The sequence below is a fragment of the Lithobates pipiens genome, unplaced genomic scaffold (genome assembly GCF_037356315.1).
Source record: "Lithobates pipiens isolate NorthernLeopardFrog02 unplaced genomic scaffold, aLitPip1_a1.2 Scaffold_1, whole genome shotgun sequence".
Lineage (NCBI taxonomy): Eukaryota > Metazoa > Chordata > Amphibia > Anura > Ranidae > Lithobates > Lithobates pipiens.
In genome coordinates, this window is record NW_027507685.1 from 204,450,571 (window position 1) to 204,474,972 (window position 24,402).

At 46.6% G+C, this 24,402-nt stretch overlaps 1 protein-coding gene across 3 annotated transcripts in view; it reads right to left on the bottom strand.

Annotated features, from left to right (window-relative positions):
• The window catches only part of MEIS3 (Meis homeobox 3), an 86,349-nt gene that overhangs the window by 12,888 nt on the left and 49,059 nt on the right, over positions 1-24,402 (bottom strand). For all 3 annotated transcript variants that reach the window (XM_077480740.1, XM_077480759.1, XM_077480750.1), the window contains exons 8-10: positions 14,182-14,327; positions 2,092-2,168; positions 1,609-1,667 (exon numbers count right to left, since the gene is read on the bottom strand). In XM_077480740.1, coding sequence (XP_077336866.1) covers positions 1,609-1,667; positions 2,092-2,168; positions 14,182-14,327 — 282 coding nt within the window. The remainder of the gene's footprint in view (positions 1-1,608; positions 1,668-2,091; positions 2,169-14,181; positions 14,328-24,402) is intronic.

The following is a 24,402-nucleotide window of genomic DNA, read 5'->3' on the forward strand; positions in this document are numbered from 1 at the left end:
CAATATCTTTATATATCTGTGTAACTTCTGAAATTTTTTTTACATCCTCTAGGGCACCCTCAAACCATGCAACAATGTAGATTTTGCTGCTGTGATCTGACAGGGAGCCCAGGTTAAAATTTAAACACTGCACATCTCAAGCTTCAGGAACTTCTAGGCAGCCCAGAAAAAGATTAAAGAAGTCACATTGGTATTTGTAGCATGTTATGCTGTCCTTCAAGGCAGACAGATTACTTAATTCAGTGACAGGTTTGCTTTGATACCCAGTGCATGCAGTGTAGTAGAACATGATTTCTCTATAAGCCCTTGTACACACGGTCAGAGATTCCGACGGAATGTGTCCGATCGGACCGTTTTGTCGGATATTCCGACTGTGTGTGGTCTCCATCGGACTGTTTCCGTCGGAATATCCGACAGACCAAATTTTCTAACTTGTTGGTAAAATTCTCCGACATAATGCTCCGATCGGACATACTCCGATCATGTGTAGAGAATTCCGATCGGACAAAGTGCCACGCATGCTCAGATCAAATTCCTACACCAAAGCTATTGGCTACTAGCCTGAATGTAGTCCCGTCGTAATGAAATAACGTCATCACGTTCTGCACGATCGGATTTCCCGACAACTTCGTCCGACCGTGTGTATACAACAGTTTCGGACAAAATCCGACGGATTTGGTTGTCGGAATCTCCGACCGTGTGTACAAGGGCTTATAAAGAAAAACAAACAGGCTTCCATAGCTGAACTTTACTTCTGCAATGCCAGTTGCCAGGCTCATCCAAAGGAATTTGTCACTTTTTACATTAATAAGCATGCGGACCAGGAGTTCTAACTTCACTGGCTCCATGCTTGTTTTAACTCAGAGACTCATTATTGAAGCCAGAGACAGACAGGTATCTAGCATTTTTCAGATGGAGGTCAGCAATGGGAAACCCACATTTTTCTCATGGCAGGTTTTCTTTAAGCGCTGCGTTCAGAGCAGGAGATTGCATTAAGCACATGAAAATAAAATACATATTTTATTTTCTTGGGTGACAATATCTGCTGCCCTAATGTGAAACCACTTGGCCTAATTTTACATTATATAAGAACCTGGCTCACTATATTAAACGTCCCAAGAAAGAGGAAGTACTGTATTTATTGGCGTATAACACTCACTTTTTTACCATGAAAATCGGATGCAAATAGCGTGTGTGTGTTATACACCAATACTTCAAATTTAGCTGCCTCGGAGGGAACGGGGGGGGGGGATGAGTCAGATTACATACAGGGGGAATCTCCTGTTTACTTGGCGGCCTCTGTAATAGAAAGTCAATAGATGGCATTGGCGTGGCTGCTCCATTGATGGCAATGGTGAGGCTGCATTGATGTGGACTAGAAAGGCTGCATTGATGGCACTTGTGAGGCTGCAGATGGGCATTCATCAGCCTGCATTGATGGCAGTGGTGAGGCTGCAAATGGGCACTGACCCTTATTTTGCTTCAAAGTTCCTTATTTAAAAAGTTTTTTTCCTGAAACTTCCCTTTTAAAATGAATGTGCGTGTTATATGCCTGTGCGTGTTATACGCCGATAAATACGGTAAACATCCCAGGTAAATACCACTTACCTGTGCGGTTTGATTGGTCAATCATTGGCTGAACGATCCGTCTTCTTGCATTAATGAACCTGTACCCCAAAGAGAAGGAATGAATTAGAAGTCGACCACAACGGAACTTTCTACAATAAAATCAGTAGACTCGTTTACCTTAGTGGCAAAATTTATTCAGGTGGCAATAAATGATGTCTACATTTTTTTCCTTTTTCCTGTTTATCTACAGTACATGCAGAAGATATCGTATTTGTATTAAGGTGCAAAATTCAGTATTACTGACTTTTTGTGAACAGAATTCCCAGAATATTTGGCACCATGGATAGAAGTGACTGAATAACCATCCTTGTTGCCAACAGTATCCAGGTTCTCCATTTTCAGTGCCATATGGACAAATAAAAGGAAGGGTTTGGATGGTTGCTGTTGGTATCGAGAACAGTACTTTCAGTTTTAAAAAGAAAATTTAAACTAGGACTCATGTGAGATTTTAAGACTACTTACCAATTATTGACCTGAAGTATCGTAAGCCCTGTGTCCTGTGCAAGCTGCTTCTTTTGTTCTTCTGAGGGGTATGGGTGCTTCAAGGAGAAATAGAAAATATTTGATTACATCAGATTGAATAAATAGGATCTAACTCAAGCAAAGGACCAAAAATATCAAATATAAGATACATTTTATTATGTTCTTTCATTCACAGTCATATAGCTCTTCATGTAAAGAGTTTGCTCGCTCATCAGACCTGAATGGATAAAACATGGAGTGTAGAGAGAGACTTCCTGTCCACTTATATAGAAAAACACCACATTTGGTCTTTGCTCGAATGTGCATGGAAGAATTTAGTATTTAGATTTGAGTTTAATAAAGCACCACTGCTCTGCGAGGCTACAGACTGGATAACTTGAAGATAATCTAAAGATTCTCCAATAAACGTTCAACCATCTGCTTTGTTAAGTGGGAGTAAGAGGGTGACTTTTATGGTGTCCTTCTAGATCTATAGGACAGATGGGACCGGCACAAATAGCGCCTTTCTTTTTCAGGAGCCCAGGAAATGTGCAACTGGCCCTTTGCTTGATCAGGAGGACCTAAAATCCAAAACAAAAAAATGTCCATGGAGCTGTCAGGGACAGCAATGATGGATGAGATTGGGGGTCTTAGGTTGCAGCCATTCGGAGACCTTTGCTTGACAGGTTAGTGACAGATGAAGGGCATGGGTGCAGGGGGGGGGGGGAGCTGAAGAGTACAGAAGCTAAACAGTTGTTAAGGGTGACCAGGCCAGAAATTTGCTACAGATATTTGCATATTTTCAACGATTTTTCAGATTGAATCATCTAATATGGACTTGTATATTTACTTAAATTGCAGTGGAAGACCCAAACCATTTATTAGAGTGTTCTCACAAAAACTGTCAAAAAATGCATACATTTTCCTTCTTACTACTGAGAACATTATAACATAAGAACATTAAGGTTCTGCGGGTATTCAGATACTATTAGGATTATTTGTTTACATAGCCAAGTCATATATGATGCAAAATGGCTGCTCTACATTCTTAATGATTTATAAAAAATCAGGGCTGTTGGGAGTAAAAATCAAATTAAATACAATTTCCTAGTGAAAATTAGAAGATGAAGGATAACTTAAATAATTAGTTGCTGGGGGGCATACTAGTTTACTTCTGCCCTTGTGTCCAGCTGCCACAGAATCTCAACAGGCTGACCATACATTATGCAGTATTCCCATTTCAAGCTTCTTCTAAGCTATCGCTTGGTTTGCAAATCTCAAACCTTGTAGAGAAACAGATTGAGGCTTTCACTGTGTAGGTGCAAGATATATATATATATATATATATATATATATATACAGTATCTCTCACAAAAGTGAGTACACGCTCACATTTTTGTAAATATTTTATTATATCTTTTCATGTGACAACACTGAAGAAATGACACTTTGCTACAATGTAAAGTAGTGAGTGTACAGCTTGTATAACAGTGTAGATTTGCTGTCCCTTCAAAATATTAAACACACAGCCATTGATGTCTAAACCACTGGCAAATAAAGTGGGTACACCTCTAAGTGAAAATGTCCAAGTTGGACCCAATTAACTATTTTCCCTCCCCAGTCTCATGCGACTCGTTAGTGTTACAAGGTCTCAGGTGTGAATGGGAAGCGGGAGTGTTAAATTTGGTGTTATCGCTCTCACTCTCTCATACTGGTCACTGTAAGTTCAACGTGGCACCTCATGGTAAAGAACTCTCTAAAGGTTCTGAAAAAAGAATTGCTGCTCTACATAAAGATGGCCTAGGCTGTAAGAAAATTGGCAAGACCCTGAAACTGAGCTGCAGCACGGTGGGCGAGACCATATAGAGGGTTAACAGGACAGGTTCCACTCAGAACAGGCCTTGCCATGGTCGACCAAAGAAGTTGAGCACACGTGCTTAGCATCATATCCAGAGGTTGTCTTTGGGAAATAGAGGTATGAGTGCTGTCGGCATTGCTGCAGAGGTTGCAGGGTTGGGGGGGGATCAGCCTGTCAGTGCTCAGACCATACGCTGCATCAAATTGGTCTGCATGGCTGTCTTTCCAGAAGAAAGCCTCTTCTAAAGATGATGCACAAGAAAGCCTGCAAACAGTTTGCTGAAGACAAGCAGACTAAGGACACGGATTACTGGAACCATGTCCTGTGGTCTGATGAGACCAAGATAAACTTATTTGGTTCAGATGGTGTCAAACATGTGTGACAGCAACCAGGTGAGGAGTACAAAGACAAGTGTGTCTTGCCTACAGTCAAGCATGATGGTGGGAGTGTCATGGTCTGGGGCTGCATGAGTGCTGTCAGCACTGGGGAGCTACAGTTCATTGAGGGAACCCAGAATACCAACATGTACTGTGACATACTGAAGCTGAGCATGATCCCCTCCCTTCAGAGACTGGGCTGCAGGGCAGTATTCCAACATGATACTGACCCCAAACACACCTCCAAGACGACCACTGCCTTGCTAAAGAAGCCAAGGGTAAAGGTGATGGACTGGCCAAGCATGTCTCCAAAACCCTATTAAGCATCCGTGGGGCATCCTGAAACGGAAAGTGGAGGAGCACAAGGTCTCTAACATCCACCAGCTCTGTGATGTTGTCATGGAGGAGTGGAAGAGGTCTACAGTGGCAATCTTTGAAGCTCTGGTGAACTCCATGCCCAAGAGGATTAAGGCAGTGCTAGAAAATAATGGTGGCCAAACAAAATATTGACACTTTGGGCCCAATTTGGACATTTTCACTTAGAGGTGTACTCACTTTTGTTGCCAGCGGTTTAGACATTAAAGCGGGAGTCCGCCGCGAGTTCCGCGTTTTTTTTTTTTTTTAAAAGCCAGCAGCTACAAATACTGCAGCTGCTAACTTTTAAAATAAGGACACTTACCCGCCCAGCGCGCCCGCGATGTCGGCACCCGAAGCCGATCTGTCGATCGTCTCTCGGGTGCTGCCGTCGCCATCTTGGGTATGGGAATCAGGAAGTGGAGCCTTTCGGCTTCATTTCGCGGTTCCCTACTGCGCATGCGCGAGTCGCGCTGCGCAATAAGGATGGTCCCGCTGCCTCTGGGATCCGTGTGTTTCCCAGCAGGCAGCGGGGGACTTTCGGAAAGGGGCGTAATCGGAAGTGGGTGCAGATACCTGTACTGTACAGGTACCTGCACCCCTCTCCCCCCTGAAAGGTGCCAATTGTGGCGCCGGAGGGGGGGAGGATTCCAATGAGCGGAAGGTCCACTTTAGGGTGGACCTCCGCTTTAATGGCTGTGTGTTGAGTTATTTTGAGGGGAAAGAAAATTTACACTGTTATTCACTACTTTATATTGTAGCAAAGTGTAATTTCTTCAGTGTTGTCACATGAAAAGATATAGTAAAATATTTATAAAAATGTGAGGTACTGTATATATACACATTAGAAACAACAGGAGCTGTACTTGCCAATCTCCGAGGACAGGCAATGTTTGCATGGGTACGATGGAACTGCTTAAGACCATCAAATGGCATTCAGCAAATTTAGAGCACAAGTATATTACTACTTGTATTTCTGAATCCTGACAGCTAGCTCCTTTCTATAATTCGGGTTAGCTTGCACTTTCATTACAGATGAATACAAATAATTAAAAGAAAATAATACACTCTCCGATTCTAGCTTTTCCTTTGACTGGGTATGAATGGTTTTACCATGGATGAAGCTTTAAAGGGCATTAGCAAAGATTTTACAGAAGAACATATGCTGTGGATCATGGGAAGCTGTGACAGACCTAATCCAATTTGAGATGGCAGATGCAAATCAAACTCACAGCATACTGCTCTAGCTACAATTGTCAATAGCCATATAGTTGCCTCTTTGAACTAACAATAAGCTTGCAACTCTATATAAATATTAAACTTTATAAAACAATGATTAATGCATTTTAATGGAGTAAAATAACCTCTTAAAGGAAACAGTGTTGAAGTCTTTGTTGGGCTACATGTAGTTTTCGTACCATATTGTATAACGAGCAACTACGTATCAGACATTATAGTAAACACAGTAAAAAACTGTAGATGTGCTTTAGAATTTTAAAAACAACTGTGCCCCAACACAGATCTACACTGTATTGGCAAAAGTATTGGGGCGACAGCCTTTACCTGCACATGATCTTCCCAGTCTTTGTCCATAGGGTTCAATAATATTGAGTTGGCCCACTCTTTACAGCTATAAGAGCTTCAACTCTTCTGGGAAGGCTATCCCCAAGGTTTAGGATTGTGTCTATGGAAATGTTTGACCATTCTTCCAGCACATTTGTGAGGTCAGGCACTGATGTTGGATGAGAAGAGGCCTAGCTCGCAGTCTTCATCCCAAAGGTGGGGACGGGTTGAGGTCAGGCCAGTCAAGTTCCTAAACTCAAAACTCACTCACTCATCCAACAAAGTTGGGAGCATGAAATTGTCCAAAATGTCTTGGTATGCTGACACCTTAAGGCCGCGTACACACGGGCGGACTGTTCGCCCAACCTTGTCCGCTGAACAGTGTTTGGGCGGACAGTCCGCTCGTGTGTGGGCTTTCAGCGGACAGTTTCAGCGGACAGTTGGACGGACAAAGTCTTTCGGAAATTCCGAAAAACTGTCCGCTGAAACTGTGTTTGAGCGAACAGTCCGCCCGTGTGTGGGCCTGTCCGCTGTACTTTCGAAATGAGCGGACTGTTCCCGCTCGGAAAGTCCGCCCATTTCGAGCGCGTGTACAGGTAGGCGGGGCCCGCGAAGGAAACGTCGCGGGCTCCGCCGCCTGGAATGGGCTTAAAGGGGAACCCCAACGCCGAAAAAAATCGGCGTGGGGGTCCCCCCCAAGTCCACACCAGACCCTTGTCCGAGCACGCTACCCGGCCGGCCAGGAAAGGGGGGCGAGCGAGCGCGCCCCCCCTCCTGAGCCGTACCAGGCCGCGTGCCCTCAACATGGGGGGTGCCTTGGGGAAGGGGGGGCCGCGCGGCCCCCCCACCCCAAAGCACCTTGTCCCCATGTTGATGAGGACAAGGGCCTCTTCCCGACAACCCTGGCCGTTGGTTGTCGGGGTCTGCGGGCGGGGGGGCTTATCGGAATCCGGGAGCCCCCTTTAAGAAGGGGGCCCCCGGATACCGGCCCCCCACCCTATGTGAATGAGTATGGGGTACAATGTACCCCTACCCATTCACCTGTGAAATAAAGTACAAATAAAAACACAACACAGGGGGAAAAAATATTTTATTGCACAGCCGGGGGTCTTCCGTCTTCGGGGGTCTTCTCGCCGGACTCCTCCGCTATGTGTGTGTAGCTCTTTTGCCAGCGGAGGAGTCCGGCTTTCTTCCTCCCCGCCGCCGGCCTCTTCTCCCGACTTCGGGGGTCTTGTCCCCCTCTTCGGTTCTTCTGCCGGGCCACCGCGCCTGGTCCGGTGGCCCGGTCTTCTGTCGCCGTCTTCCGTCGCCGCCTTCGGTTCTTCTGCCAGGCCACCGCGCCTTCTTGTAGCTCTTTTACAGGCGGTGGCCCGGTCTTCTGTCACCGTCGCCGCCTTCCGTTCGTGTTCTTCTTCTTGTTCTTCTTGTTCTTCTCCAGGAGATGTTGACACGTCGCTCCCTCCGGCCGGAATGCCAGAGCCGCCCTGCGCTGTGACTTATATAGTGACAATGGGGCGGGGTCACATGGTATATGTCACATGGGTTGGTCACATGGGTTGATGTCACATGGGGACTATGACATCGTAAGGGGGCGGGGTCACCATGTGACATCAACCCATGTGACATATACCATGTGACCCCGCCCCATTGTCACTATATAAGTGGCAACGCAGGGCGGCTCTGGCATTCCGGCCGGAGGGAGCGACGCGTCAACATCGCCTGGAGAAGAACAAGAAGAACAAGAAGAAGAACAGAAGACCGGGCCACCGCCTGTAAAAGAGCTACAAGAAGGCGCGGTGGCCCGGCAGAAGAACCGAAGGCGGCGACGGAAGACGGCGACAGAAGACCGGGCCACCGGACCAGGCGCGGTGGCCCGGCAGAAGAACCGAAGAGGGGGACAAGACCCCCGAAGTCGGGAGAAGAGGCCGGCGGCGGGGAGGAAGAAAGCCGGACTCCTCCGCTGGCAAAAGAGCTACACACACATAGCGGAGGAGTCCGGCGAGAAGACCCCCGAAGACGGAAGACCCCCGGCTGTGCAATAAAATATTTTTTCCCCCTGTGTTGTGTTTTTATTTGTACTTTATTTCACAGGTGAATGGGTAGGGGTACATTGTACCCCATACTCATTCACATAGGGTGGGGGGCCGGTATCCGGGGGCCCCCTTCTTAAGGGGGGCTCCCGGATTCCGATAAGCCCCCCGCCCGCAGACCCCGACAACCAACGGCCAGGGTTGTCGGGAAGAGGCCCTTGTCCTCATCAACATGGGGACAAGGTGCTTTGGGGTGGGGGGGCCGCGCGGCCCCCCCTTCCCCAAGGCACCCCCCCATGTTGAGGGCACGCGGCCTGGTACGGCTCAGGAGGGGGGGCGCGCTCGCTCGCCCCCCTTTCCTGGCCGGCCGGGTAGCGTGCTCGGACAAGGGTCTGGTGTGGACTTGGGGGGAACCCCCACGCCGATTTTTTTCGGCGTTGGGGTTCCCCTTTAAGCCCATTCCAGGCGGCGGAGCCCGCGACGTCTCCTTCGCGGGCCCCGCCTACCTGTACACGCGCTCGAAATGGGCGGACTTGCCTCCGCCTTACGTGGGCGAGTCCGTTCATTTCAAAAGTTGAGCGAACTGTTTGCCCAACCTTGTTCGTCAAACAGTCCGCTCGTGTGTGGGCAAGTCCGCTCATACAAATTTTGAGCGGACTGTTTGACAAACTGTTTGCCGAACAAGGTTGGGCGAACAGTCCGCGCGTGTGTACGCGGCCTAAGAGTTCCCCTCACCGGAACCAAGGGGCCAAGCCCAACCCCTGAAAAACAAGCCTGCACCATAATCCCCCCTCCACCAAATGTTTTGGACCAGTGCACAAAGCAAGATCCATAAAGACATGGATGAGCGAGTTTGGGGTGGAGGAACTTGACTGGCCTGCACAAAGTCCTGACCTCAACCTGATAGAACAACTTTGGGATGAATTAGAGCAGAGACTGCAGGCCAAGTCTTCTCATCCACATCAGTACCTGACCTCACAAATGCGCTTCTGGAAGGATGGTCAAACAGTCCCATAGACACACTCCTAAACCTTGTGGACAGCCTTTTCAGAAGAGTTGAAAGCTGTTATAGCTGCAAAGGGTGGGCCAACACAATATTGAACCCTATGGACTAAGACTGGGATGCCATTTAAGTTAATGTTCGTGTAAAGGTGGGTGTCCCAATACTTTTGGCAATATAGTGTATAATGTGTTTCAAAAAACATCATGCTGGACCTATTTTTTCCATCTGCCTTTGCCATTGACAACCCATTCATTGTGCATGAGATTTCTAACATATCTCCTCTCAGTTTTCAAAAACACCTGCGAATGATCCCTTTTCGACATGTTAATAAGCCTGTATTGCCCCACTACCCTTTTCCTTACATTTCCAATCGTGTAACACAACTGGCAGCAAAGAATGTTCTTTCATTGCGTAGACCAGCCTCTCTCAACCTTTTCAACACAGAGGAACCCTTGAAATAACTTTACAGTCTCAGGGAACCCCTGCTTTAAATTATTATAACTACAACTCAATATACATTATTAGTGTGATGTCAGTGGGATGAATGCTCCTTACACATGTGGTCATTGGGAAGAATTACCCCCTTACAGATACACCAATGGTGTCACTGGGAACTTATCTGAGAGGCAGAAATTGCTCAAGGAACCCCAAGGACACTCTGGAGGAACCTTAGGATTACATGGAACTCTGGAGGAGAAAGCTTGTCTTAGAAGTGACCTCTGTTAATATAAGGAGAGGTCAGGTGGTGATTTTATGGCCATGAGCCTGTCCTATTCACAAATGACCATGCATTGAGATTATGGAATTTTTTTCCTACTGACTTTCACACTTAGATGCTGCAGAATTCATCAGGTCAGTGTGAAATTTTTGCAACGTTACTGTGACATGGCCCTAAATTTGAGGCATGGGATATTTTGCTTGAATTCTGTGAAGGTCTATTCCAGCCAAAGCCAATATTTATTTTAGGTGGGCTCCTGTGGGTTTTATCAGAGGCACCTAAAGCTAAACCCTTGCACTTGGTCATGTGATATCACATGATTAAGTACGGGAGAGAGGTGGTCCAGACTTTAACTGTGGCCTCCACATCTGTAGCTAGGCCACAATGTTTGACCACAAATGCTGATATTTTGAGACTGCAATGGTCAGATTCTTTTTGCAGTCTTTTGTGCCTCTGCCCCATCCTATATTAAAGTAATGTCTATGTACCTTATTTATCGGCGTATAACACACACATTTTTTCCCCTTAAAAGCAGGGGAAAATCGCGGGTGCATGTTATACGCTGATCCCCCGCAGTTCTGAGCCTCTGGGCGGCTTTTAGCCGCCTTTAGCTCTTCAAGGCGGCTTTCGGCCACCTTCGGCCATTATTGGCGGCTTTTGGCCTCCTTCGGCCGTACTCGCCGGCTTTGGGCCGCCTTCGGCCGTTCTCGGCGTCTTTCGGGCCACCTTCGGCTCTTCTCGGTGGCTTCCGGCTGCCTTTGGCCGCTCTCGGCGGCCGAAAGCTGCTGAGGACGGCCTTAGGCGGCCGAAAGCTGCCGAGAAGAGCCGAAGGCGGCCTGAGGCCGCCGAGAACAACCACGCGCCGCCGAGATACACATTCAGCTCTGTATCTCGGCGGCGGCATTTTGAAAAAAAAAAAAAGAGACCATTTAAATAGACATGGCTGCAATGGTGGACAAGGCTGCATAAGGCTGCAATGGTGGAAAAGGCTGCATAAGGCTGCAATGGTGGAGAAGGCTGCATAAGGCTGCAATGGTGGACAAGGCTGCATAAGGCTGAAATGGTGGACATGGCTGCATAAGGCTGCAATGGTGGACAAGGCTGCATAACTCTGCATGACAAGGATGCAATTGTGGACAAGGCTGCATAAGGCTGCATGACAAGGATGCAATGGTGGACAAGGCTGCATAAGGCTGCAATGGTGGACAAGGCTGCATAAGGCTGCAGATGACAAGGCTACAATGGTGGACAAGGCTGCATAACGCTGCATGACAAGGATGCAATGGTGGACAAGGCTGCATAAGGCTGCAATGGTGGACAAGGCTGCATAAGGCTGCAGATGACAAGGCTGCAATGGTGGACAAGGCTGCAGATGACACTGATGGGCATATAAGTGTAAGGTTTTTTTTTCCTTTAAACTTCCCTCCTAAAAGTTTTTTTCCTTAAAATTCCCTCCTAAACTTGGGGTGCATGTTATACAACGGCGCGTGTTATACGCCGATAAATACGGTATTCCCAAGTTATATGTCCATTTCACTTTTAAAAGCATTATCAAAGAGTGTGACACCGTCATTTGACTTCATAACGGCAGAATTGAAAATTCAAGTCAACATAACTTGCTACTGGAGTCTCAGAGCAGCAAATCAAAGCTAGTCAAACAGTTCTGAGTAAAGTTAGCCTTGCAGAATTACAAACTGTGTTCATTACAGACCTGTCTTGTTACATAGAATTCTTAAGCTGACCATTGTTGACTTGACCCCACTAACCATTAGAAAATTGAAAAAAACATTCCAAAAATGAAAATTTTCAAACAAAATTCTACCAGCTTTACAGACGCACTGCGTTTCTGTATATTAGCTATAGAATTCCTTACCATCCTCCAACGAGCAGAGAAAATAATACAGATAATCAGGGGTGTGTGATGCGGGTTCGCAATAGCCTATTCGCCTGTCAAATGTAGCTCTTCGTCAGCCAGCCAGCTCTCCCTCCCCGGTGCCTGCCTGCCGCTAAGCAGGTTCAGGGTAATTACCTAGAATTGATTACCCGTTTACCAGCTTCTAATAGGTTTATAGCTTCGTCAATTAGTAACTAATTGGTCAGCGTTCATTAACTCTGCTTTGTTTAACTAGGCAGGGACGGGCTCCGTTCTGACTAATTGTTTCTGTGCACTCCGCTAGCTGAGATGTAGCCCGGGGCGGACTTCATGGGTAGCTGCAGCCGAGACTCTCAGCTTTTATGCCGCTTTAGTAATTTTTAATTGGGTCTGCATCGCAAAGATTTCTCAGCATGGAGTGGGGCAGAGTGTACCCTCTGGTGCAAATGGTTAAACGCAAAGGATGCACTGACAGCACAATATATAAAGCTCCAAGTCCTCTGTCTAATCACATTACTTCCTATGGTCAATTTTTTTTTCTGCATAGTAAAGAGCGCTCTGCAACAGCAAAGCAAGTGGAAGATATGAAATAGCTTCATACAGAGAAGCAGTAATGTATCCAGATCTGTTATAGGACAAACGCGCCTTAGATTGTAAGCTCCTTGAGGGCAGGGACTTAAGTGGATGTATATTAGGTAAAGATCTGTGTAAATTTCTGCTGCTATGTAGGCATAGGACACATCCCCTGAAACGCCCCCTTAAAGGAGAATTCTACAAAAAAATAAAACTAAAATTTTTAGTTAAACCCACAACTGTTTTTTTTCACCACTGATATTCCTTTAGGGTCCTTTCACACGGGGTGGATCAGTGATGATCCGCCCCGTGTATATTAGCTTGCTCATCGGGTATCGCTTTCGTTGAACCCCGCTGAGCAGGAAGATGACAGGTCCGTCTCTGCACACTGCGCAGGGATGGACCTGTGAGAGCGCCGCTCTCCCCTATGGGAGATCGGATGACGATGGACCGCAGTGTCCGTCGTCACCCGATCCGATGACGGATGGTAAAGTAGGTTTTTCCTCCGTCACATTTGTTCAGATCGGAGCGGGTCGGATGTCAGCGGACATGTCACCGCTGACATCCGATACTCCATAGACCTCTATGGAGCATCCGTTCAGGTCCACCTGAAAAACTGTCGGGCGGACCTGAATGGATCGGTAGTGTGAAAGAGGCCTTGTAATAGTTTTTAAAATTTACTAAAGGAGGCATTTAGAATTTTGACGAATGGTTTAGCACCAGGGAACACTTTTTGAAAGACAAATAGTGCATTTTGTATACAACTACAGTATCTCACAAAAGTAAGTACACCCTCACAGTTTTGTAAATATTTTATTATGTCTTTTCATGTGACAACACTGAAGAAATTACACTTTTCTACAATGTAAAGTAGTGAGTGTACAGCTTGTATAACAGTGTAAATTTGCTGTCCTCTAAAAATAACTCAACACACAGCCATTAATGTCTATTTTCCAGCACTGCCTTAACCCTCTTGGCATGGAGTTCACCAGAGCTTCACAGGTTGCCACTGGAGTCCTCTTCCATGCCTTCATGATGACATCACGGAGCTGGTGGATGTTAGAGACTTTGTGCTCCTCCACCTTCCGTTTGAGGATACCCCACAGATGCTCAATAGGGTTTAGGTCTGGAAACATGCTTGGCCAGTCCATCACCTTTACCCTCAGCTTTTTTAGCAAGGCAGTGGTCATCTTGGAGGTGTGTTTGGGGTCATTATCATGTTGGAATGCTGCCCTGCAGCCCAGTCTCCAAAGAGAGAGGATCATGCTCTGCTTCAGTATGTCACAGTACATGTTGGCATTCATGGTTCCCTCCCTGGTGTCATGTGACTTGTTAGTGTTACAAGGTCTCAGGTGTGAATGGGGAGCAGGTGTGTTAAATTTGGTATTATTGCTCTCACTCTCTTGATAAAGAATTCTGGTCACTGGAAATTCAACCTGGCACCTTATGGCACAGAACTATCTGAGGATCTGAAAAAAATAATTAGTTTCTCTACATAAAAATGGCCTAGACTATAAGAAGATTGCCAAGATCCTGAAACTGAGCTGCAGCACGGTGGCCAAGACCATACTGGTGCAGAGTTACTGCAGCTCTACGCTAATAGCCAATCTACAAATCTTTATATTAAATACAATAAAAATATGGAAGAGCAATTGTCAAAATGAAGACAAGGTACGCGTTTACCCAAGACATGCTTTTACTTTGCCGTTTAGTGTTTTGACCTAGCAGCAGAGTTTCTTACCGAAAGGTGTTGGAAGAGCCACGCTCTCATGATGTTTGTGGCGACTTTAGGGAAGATTCCTCGTTTCTTGTTCCTTTTTTTATCCCTGTCTAAGTCATCGTCGTCCCCCGTACTGGGTGAGGCCACACTATTGTCTAGACAGTCACCTGTAAGGGAAAACATTGTATATGTTAAGAGGATACTATTTGTGTAGTTTACTTTGCTTTACTTTACTTTGCTAAAAAATAATCTCTCCTCACCAATGCTTATATTTTGTAGCTGAAATTTGACTTTTGCCAGTAACAGTTTATCTAATTTACGTGGTCTCAGAACAGATCCCTCCTACTAACAGTACGCAGTATCAGTGAATTCACAGAGATAGAGGAATCTCCTTATATGAGCCACTTCTGCTGACTGCACATAATAAAATATACTTTATTGAGCAGCACGTCTAGAAATACAACCCTGTTGTGCATATTACAGTAAAGGCATCGCTATAAATTCCTGGATTCCAGAAAATAGCACAAAGATATCAGTCTGTCGCTGGTCGCGCTTGGTTTTTTCTTCCACTGCAGCCTCTTCAGATTCTTTTTTCTACTATAACCTTTTCATTGATATCAGTTGCACTATATTCACAAACGGTATAACAGAGATTCCACTACACTGTGAGAAATCTCTCCAACCGCCCTTCCCTGCCTATGGTACATCTATTGATTGACATCACTTTCTCTTAGCAATCGGTAGGCCGAAAGATGGTTAAGTCCACAAAATATTTTTGTAGAGATGCCATTTAAACTTTGAGTTAAGAGTACAGCCCTAAAAAATTATTTGTTTCTCTTCTGAAGATTATGTGACCTGCATTAGGATACTGTATAGCTTGGAAGTTAAAATCAGATGACTCCAATGGTCATATTTTTGTTGGGTTGGCTTTCTTGTGCCCACAAATCACCCAATGCAACAAGCAAAATAATAAGCGGGTGGCGCCAGTGGAGAATAGTGAAGAAGGAGTCTCTCGGGTTGGATTTACACTTGTTTGGGCCGGTTTGGAGCTATGATGATCAACAAAATGCCCTCCATCTTGATTCTGCAAAGCAGACAAGGGAATTTAGGAGAGGTAAGGCATAAATCAGATTGTACTGATCCCATGGAGCCACCAGAGCATCTTCTACTCTGCTAAAGGATCTCTGTACCTGGAGACAAGGAGATCCACATCTGGCATCCCCCACCTATGACACAGGTACTGGATCAACTCCGGGTGATGGGGCCATTCTCTGGGAGTCCAGACATTGTGCACTGAGGAAGTTTACCTGCCAAATTTCCAGGGCTGGGATAATCAGCAGACAAGACTGAAATGTGAAGATCTGCCCAAGAAAAAATACCCTTTAACTCTCTTGCCGCATCAGGCCTTCCAAGACTATTTCCTCACAGAATATTGGTGTAAGCCACTGCCATAAGGTTTGTCTGGATGAATAGAGGCCAGCTGAGAAGTTCAACACTGTAGGAACAGCAAACCACCTGAAGCTCCAGAATGTTAATCATGCAATGAGATTTCTCCAGCGTCTATGTCCCCTACATTCAAAGATTGACCAAGACTCCTCCCCAACGCTACAAGCTGGCATCCATGATGAGAACATTTGAAAATACGGAATGGAATGATTTCTCCATCCCCACAGCTGAATTCCTGAGCTACTATGCAGGTGACAACCTGGTACTGAGCGCCAGACAAATAGGGTTGTCCAAAAACTGTCCAGAATGTTGTCTTTAAAGCGGAGGTCCACCCTAAAGTGGAGCTTCCGCTCATTGGAACCCTCCCCCCCTCCGGCACCACAATTGGCACCTTTCAGGGGGGAGAGGGGTGCAGGTACCTGTACAGTACAGGTATCTGCACCCACTTCCGGCGTAGATTCTGCAGAAGGTACGCCCCTTTCCGCAGAATCTACGCCCCTTTCCGAAGGTCCCCCGCTGCCTGCTGGAAAACACACGGATCCCAGAGACAGCAGGGACCATCCTTATTGCGCAGCGAGACTCGCGCATGCTCAGTAGGGAACCGGGAAATGAAGCCGCAAGGCTCCACTTCCTGATTCCCATACCCAAGATGGCGGCGGCAGCACCCGAGAGACGATCGAGAGATCGGCTTCGGGTGCCGACATCGCGGGCGCACTGGGCGGGTAAGTGTCATTATTTTAAAAGTCATCAGCTGCAGTATTTGTAGCTGCTGGCTTTTAAAAAAAAAAAAACGGCGGACTCCCGCTTTAACTTTTATGGGGTAGAACTGGGTAAGTTGGACTGCACTGCATTGAATGAGGTTACCATAAGCCCTTGTACACACGGCCGGAGATTCCGACGGAATGTGTCCTATCGGACCGTTTTGTTGGATAATCTCACTGTGTGTGGTCTCCATCGGACTGTTTCCGTTGGAGTATCCGACGGACCAAGTTTTCCAACTTGTCCGTAAAATTTTCCGACAAAATGCTCCGATCGGACATACTCCGATCATGTGTAGAGCCTACTCCGACGGACAAAGTGCCACGCATGCTCAGATAAAATTCCTAGACCAAAGCTATTGGCTACTAGCCTGAACGTAGTCCCGTCGTTACGAAATCACGACCGTGTGTATGCAACAGTTTCAGACAAAATCCGTCAGGCAAAATCCAACAGATTTGGTTGTCAGAATGTCCGACCGTGTGTACAAGGGCTAACACTCTGGACTGAAGAGAACAAGTCTCAGAGTTTAGCTTTGAGGTTTCTTAGGGGGAAAGAAAACTCTGGCTTTGAGATCTAAGATGGAGTAAATGTCCCCATTTGGCTTGGGAACTGTGAACAAGTTGGAGAGGGAACCCTAAATTTGTTCTGCCACAAAACAATGCAACAATGACATCCTGATCCACAAGTCCTGTTACTTCTACCTGGAGATCTGCTAATCTGTGCGATGACAAAGGAATGTTAGAGCTGATGAACCGAGGAAGGGGGTGGGAGCTCAAGTCAAGCTTGTAGCCCTGGAAACCACCTACTGAACTGAAGCATCTGAGAAGCAAGCCGTCCAAATGTCCACAAATGCCAAAAGACATCCCCCCACGTTGGAACCCTGGCAACCATAGTGATACTCATTCAGCACAATGTGCGGACTATGATTTTCCTGGGAAGGATCATATTTGACTAATAATAGGCTAATAACACATGTGCAGTGAAATTTGGGAAAATATATGTTTGTGTTTTACATAGTATAAATAAAATATAAAAAAAATACTAATGCCGCGTACACACGACCAGACTTTTCAACATCAAAAGTCCGACGGAATGATTCCGGCAGACCATTCGATCGTGTGTGGGCTGCAGTGGACTTTTGATTTGCAAAAGTCTGACAGACTTTAGAAATGGAACATGTTTCAAATTTTTCCGCCAGAACTCCGCCGGACCCAGTTCCTACCGAGAAATCCGCTCATGTGTATGCTAGTCCGACGGACAAAAACTGACGCGAGGGCAGCTATGGCTATCAACTTCCTTATTCTAGTCCAGTCGTGCGTCATCACGTTCGAATCCGTCGGACTTTGGTGTGATTGTGTGTGGCCAAGTCCGTTCATTCGGAAAGTCCGTCAGAACTCTGTCAGAACTCCGTCAGAACTCCGTCAGAACTCCGTCGAAAGTCTGTCGGACCTAGTCCCTCGAAAAGTCCGGTCGTGTGTACGCGACATAACTTTGTAAATGAATGACAGGCCCCAGGCAGGCTGCAAGCTACTCAGAACATGAGAGGAAACTCAGTCAGTCCCCATTGACAAAGATGGACGCACTGGGGTTTATTTACTAAAGGCAAATCCACTTTGCACTACAAGTGAACTGCATTTGGAAGATCTGTAGATCTGAGGGGGACATGCAAGGAAAATAAAAAAAAAACAGCATTTTTGCTTGTACATGATTGGATGATAAAATCAGCAGAGCTTCCCCTGATTTTAGCTCTTCCCCTCAGATTTACAACAACTGCACTTTCAAGATGACCCCAGATCTCATATTTAAGAGGGCCTGTCAAGCTTTTTTTCTATTACAAGGGATGTTTACATTCCTTGTAATAGAAATAAAGTGACACAATTTTTTTTTTTTTTAAATAACAGTGTAAAAGTAAAAAGTAAAATAAATAAGATTTTTTTTTTCTCTAAACGCACCCCGTCCCACTGAGCTTACGGCCGCATATGAAAATGGTGTTCAAACCACACATGTGAGGTATCACTGCAAGCGGTAGAGCGAGACCAATAATTATTGTCCTAAACCTCCTCTGTGACTCCAAACATGCACCCTGTAGAATTTTTTAAATGTCGCCTATGGAGATTTTTACAGGTAACAGTTTGTAGCCATTCCACAAGCGGGCGCAATTTTGAAGCGTGACATGTTGGGTATCAATTTACTTGGCATAACATTATCTTTCACAATATAAAAAAAAAAAATTGGGCTAACTTTACTATTGTCTTATTTTTTAATTTATAAAAGTGTATTTTTTCCAAATAAAGTGCCCTTGTAAGACCGCTGCGCAAATACGGTGTGACAGAAAGTATTGCAATGACCGCCATTTTATTCTCTAGGGTGTTAGAAGAAAAATATATAGTGTTTGGGGGTTCTAAGTAATTTTCTAGCAAAAAAAAAAACAGTTTTTAGCTTGTAAACAACACATCTCAAAAAGTGCCTCGGTCCTTAAGTGGTTAACGCCCCAGCCAAAAGCGCAAGTAAATAGTTAAGCAGCAATTATTTTTTTTTTTTTTTTAAGTTATGATATGTGAATGAGAGCAATTTAGCAAATATAAAGCAATGCCCTGTACACACTACCGGTTTTCCCGTCGGAATAAACTCTGAAGGTTTTTCCAACGGAGTTCCGACGGAGTTCCGCTGAAACTGTCTTGCGTACACACGATCACACCAAAGTCCGATCGTCAAGAGCGCGGTGACATACAACACATACGACGGGACTAGAAAAAGGAAGTTCAATAGCCAGTAGCCAATAGCCTCCATCTTGTACTTGCTTCAGAGCATACGTCGCTTTTGGTCCGTCGGAACAGCATACAGACGAGCGGTTTTCCCGATAGGAATTGGTTCCTTCGGAAATACTTAAAACATGTTGTATTTTTAGGTCCGTCAGAATTTTCGAAAAAAAAAAAACTCCGATGAGGCCCACACACGATCAGAATATACGATGAAAAGCTTCCATCGTACTTTTTCTGTCGGACATTCCGCTTGTGTGTACGCGGCATTAGTGTTGTCTCAATCTGTCTGAAGAAGTGAATGCTGGCTGACTGTCCTCAGCAACTTGTTGCTATTGCTCCTCCGTGATACAGATATGATGTGTGGATAGCCTATTCTCTTCCTAAATGAAAAGATAGACATTAAAAATTCCCAAACTTACATGTTAGGAGCGTGTCTCAAAGAAAATGCGGTTGAAGGCCGTCAGATTGTGCCGTTATGTCTGACCACTCTATGGGCAACCATAAAAAAATGGGACTATCCTTTTCGTGTGCATGCAACAGAGCCCCGTCCTACCCAGGTCAGGACTGTGGATGTGTGTACCAATTTTAGTGAAAGCTTTGCTCTTCCATAGATCAGCTTTATTAAAAACAAAATAATAAAATAAAAAAGCAAAAAAGAAAAATCGGAGAGATAGCGATTTACAGTAACAGTACCAGAACCTTCAAGCTAAACACAGAGCAAGACTGAGATGGGGCCATGGCCAAGTCTTCATCCAATAGGCAGTGGTTATATATCTCTGGGTGCAGATGACCCTCTTACTATCTCCAAGATCTCCTTTGGCCTGGCCTCGCAAACGCACCGTCTCTCCTGTCTCTTAAACATAAATCAGAGAGGAGGACAACAGGGGGGGACTATATAACAGCTGCTCAGCTCCTATAACCTGCGGCAAAAGAGAGGCTTAAAAGCTTGCCTGGAGGGGAAGTAAATTATGCATCAGAGCCTGCGTCTGCTCTGCCCTGTGTTGCACAGTATTGCTTCCCTCCCCTCACCTCCACAACACCCCGTTATGCCCTCTCTTTCCATATGCAAAAATTATCCCTGACTTATGAATTTTCATAGCGCCATAAAGACAGAGAACAAAGGCTGCCTATGCAAGAGGCACGGAAAAAAAGAAAAACCTGATATATGTTGGGGGTCACAGGAATCAGAGGGGTTTAAGGTGTGGGTTGTATTGTCTGGTGTACTAATTACTGATCTGCAGGTCATGAACATGGGAGGGTTGTGGCATGGATGTGGTATGGATTTAACTATGATATGGCTACTTGACAGCTTTCAATGCAATGTTGATGTGAACTTCACGTCTGTTTGAATTGTTCTTTTTGATGCCGGTACATTCTGTATTGTATTGTAGTGATTTTTAATGGTCTTTAAAGGGGACTCTGTCACGAAGCCAAACACCCATGTGAGGGGGCATTTAAAGAAGTAGCCATTTTTCGACTCGTCTACCACCTGCTACTTCTAGGGCAGTGAAATGGAATCTGTTTTCAGAGCCCTAAAACTGGAATGAATCCTCCGAACCAGGAGGTCTTCTTCTCCCTTGAAGTGCATAATTAGCATTATATCAGTAGTAGGAGGATTGTAGTAATGCGTGGGTCAGAGCCCTTTACCTTGCTTTGCTATTTACATGATCATTATTTTTTTTTAACCAAAATCAAGTTTATTGAGCATAGAAATAAAGAATGTCATCATACATATATATATAAACCCTGGTGCAACAAGCACCAATATACATGGTACCCAATATCATAAACATCTTACGTCTGACATACAAAAGTGAAACATATTGACTGCTGCACATACAAGCATTTTAAACTGATGTGATCAGGAACAAGTGCCCCAAGAGGCCATGGTAACGTAGGGGAGTAGAGGGGAGGCCGGGCCCCGCAATGGCACGGTAGGTGTTCTTCAACCCGAGCAGCTATCTGCATTTTCCATCCAGCTATCCCACACTTTACCAAATTTGTCTGGGCACCCCCGGTTGGCATACATTACTTTTTTAAACGGTAAGACATTGTTCACTGCCCCTCTCCACTGCTGTATCGTAGGGGGAGTAGGCCTAAGCCACAAGCAGGCTATCTGCATACGAGCAGTGAAGAGGACCTCCTGCAAAAACGTCCTAAAGTATTTGTCCTCCTCCGGAAGAGGAAGAAGACCCAGGATACACTGCCGTGGGCATAGGGCAACGGGGGAGCCCATGTGGTCATGCAGGAACTTAATTACTTGCTCCCAGAAACCCTGGACAAGCGGGCAAGCCCAAATGAGGTGGTAGAAAGAGCTGTTGGTGTCCCCACAACGGGGGCAAGCAGGGTCAAAGTCTGGCCTGAACTTAGATATGCGGCCCGGGGTAAGATACGTGCGGTGAAGCATGTAGAGATGCGTGAGCCTATCTGACAGCCTCGGGGACACCACCTTAGATACATTCAGGACATCACTCCACTGGTCATCCTCCAAGGCCCCAACATCAACCTCCCAGCGTGTTTTCAACCTGTATGCTCTAGCCGTGGCCTGGGGGGTAATGAGAGTCTGGTAGAAACAGGAAATCAATTTCCTCGAGTCGTCCCCAAACACCAAATCCGCCAAGGCTGTGGATTCCAGTAGTGGGGAGGAGCGCCCAAATTGGGTCTGAGCCGCGTGACGGACCTGCAGATAGCGAAACAACATAAAATTCGGAAGGTCATACTCCTCTTTTAGCTGCTGAAAAGTCTTAATGCCCTGAGCCCCGTACAACTGGGACAAATACACTATCCCTCTACATATCCACAGCTTATAATCCGGCACCCTCAGCATCTCGGGCAGGGAAGGGTTCTCCCAGAGAGGTGTGTGGGCATGTAGGGTGGGAGCCGCAGTCGCCTTCTGGGCCCCACTCCAGACTCTGCTATGGTGCAAAAGCATGAGCTGTCCCGACCCCGAGCGGGAAAGCCCCCGATGGCTACAAAATAGAATCTGGAAGGGGTGCGCCACCACGTCCGTTACCGGCGTACATACCAGAGTAGAGTAACGAAGTCTATCATAAGTGTTGATATAGAAAAGGTGGGACAGTTGGGAAGCCATGTAATAAGCCGCCAGGTCCGGAAGCGCCACCCCGCCCAGATGCACAGGACATTTGAGAGTCTGCCAAGCCAACTTGCGCCTGGAAGACCCCCAAATAAAGGAGTTTAAAATAGATTCCATATCACGGAACACATGGGCCGGGACAGATACTGGAGCATGCCAGAAGACATATAGTAGTTTAGGGAGGAGGATCATTTTCACCAGCCCCACCCGTCCCATAACCCCAAGCGGCAATCTAGACCAAACCTGAGTCTTATGTTTAAGGATGGGGAAGAGTGGCTGTATATTCAAACGGATATAGTCTGCAATGGAGCGGGAGCACTGTATTCCCAAGTATTTGATCCGGTCCGTCCGCACCAGGGGAAGCGCCGCCTGCACCGACGTGGGGGCAGTCACATCTATGGGGAGGATTTGGGATTTAGACCAATTTATACGTAAGCCCGAAAAGTTGCCGAATCTCTGAATCAACTCCAATGCTGCCGCCAATGAGGGGCCAGCATCCTCCAGGTACAGCAGCATATCGTCAGCGTACAGGCTGAGAACCTCTGACACCCGCCCCCTGCAGAGACCCCGGATGTCAGGGTGAGCTCTGATGGCGATAGCCAGAGGCTCCACAGCCAGCGCATACAACATAGGCGATATAGGGCAACCCTGACGCGTGCCGCGGGATAACGGGAAGGAGTCGGACATCTGTCCGTTAACCAAAATACGAGCAGTAGGGGCCTGATAAAGAAGCTGAATCCAGCGAACAAATTTAGGGCCGAATCCGAATCTGCGGAGGCACTCCCACAAATACTCCCACTCCACAGAATCAAACGCCTTTGCGGCATCCAGGCTAACCACCACCCGGGCACCAGCATTGTCATGAGGGGCCTGTAGATTCATGAAGAGCCTCCGCAGGTTAAACGCCGTGTTTTTCGTAGGCATAAAGCCAGTTTGGTCTGTGTGGATAAGATGTAGAATTACTTTGTTTAGTCTAAGGGCTAGAACTTTGGCTAATATTTTAACATCCAATTGCAATAGGGAAATCGGTCTATACGATTCAGGGTATAGGGGGTCTTTGTCGGGCTTCGGGATAAGAATAATCAGGGCCTCACTCATGGATCGGGGGAGGGAGCCGGTCTCAAACACATGGGAATAAAGCGCTTGGAGCCTGGGAATCAATACCTCTTGGAACTGGGAATAAAACTCCCGAGGGAGGCCATCGGAGCCCGGAGCCTTAGCCGGCGCCAAGCACGCCACGGCCTCCGCAATACATTCTTCAGTAATGGGTGCTTCCAGGAGCTCAACCTGCGAGTCCGTAAGAACAGGGAAATCTATCTCATTCAACAAGGCATCTAACTGCTCTCGAGAGCCGTCAGCTCCCGAGGCATAGAGATCCATGTAAAAGCGACGGAACGCACCCGTCACCTCCACGGGATCAGACAATAGCTCCCCCGCAGCCGAAGTCAACTGAACGACTACAGGGGGGCTATGGTCCATTCGAGCCAGATATGCCAATATCTTCCCCGCTCTCTCCCCATATTCATAGGTTTTTTGTTTACTATAGAATATGGACCTGTCCGATTTTTCGTAGTGAAGTTGAGCTGTAAGCCTGGACTGCAGGCGCAAACTGGCAGAGTTCGAGGGCGTAGGATTCGCCACAAACTCCTCCTCAAGCTCCCGCAGCGTCTCCTCCGCCTGTCCCAACACCATACGCGAGGAGGCCTTATGCCGGTTAATACGGGCAGACAAAATCGTACGGGCATGCAATTTAAAGGCCTCCCATACTGAGCCAAACGAGACTGAGCCCACGTTGGTATGAAAATAGTATTCCCACTCCCTCTGAATCTCGTCCAGATCCGGGAGGACCGTTAGCCAAAATGGGCTCAGCCTCCACAGGCGAACAGCGGAGCCAGATGGCACTCCAATACGGACCCAATAGGGCGAGTGGTCTGACAGGACCCTATCTCCGAAACCCACCTCCCGCAGATGCGGGAGCAGGGCAGGGGAGAGCAGGACCATATCTATACGGGACATGGCATTGTGCGCTGGTGAAAAGCAAGAATACGCCCTATCAGTAGGGTGCCTATACCTCCATGTGTCCGTCAACGCGAGCTCAGAGAGGAACTTACCAAATCTAGTGAGTGATGGACGGGACGAGTGACCGGCAGAGTGAGTAACTCTATCAAGGGCCGGATCAAT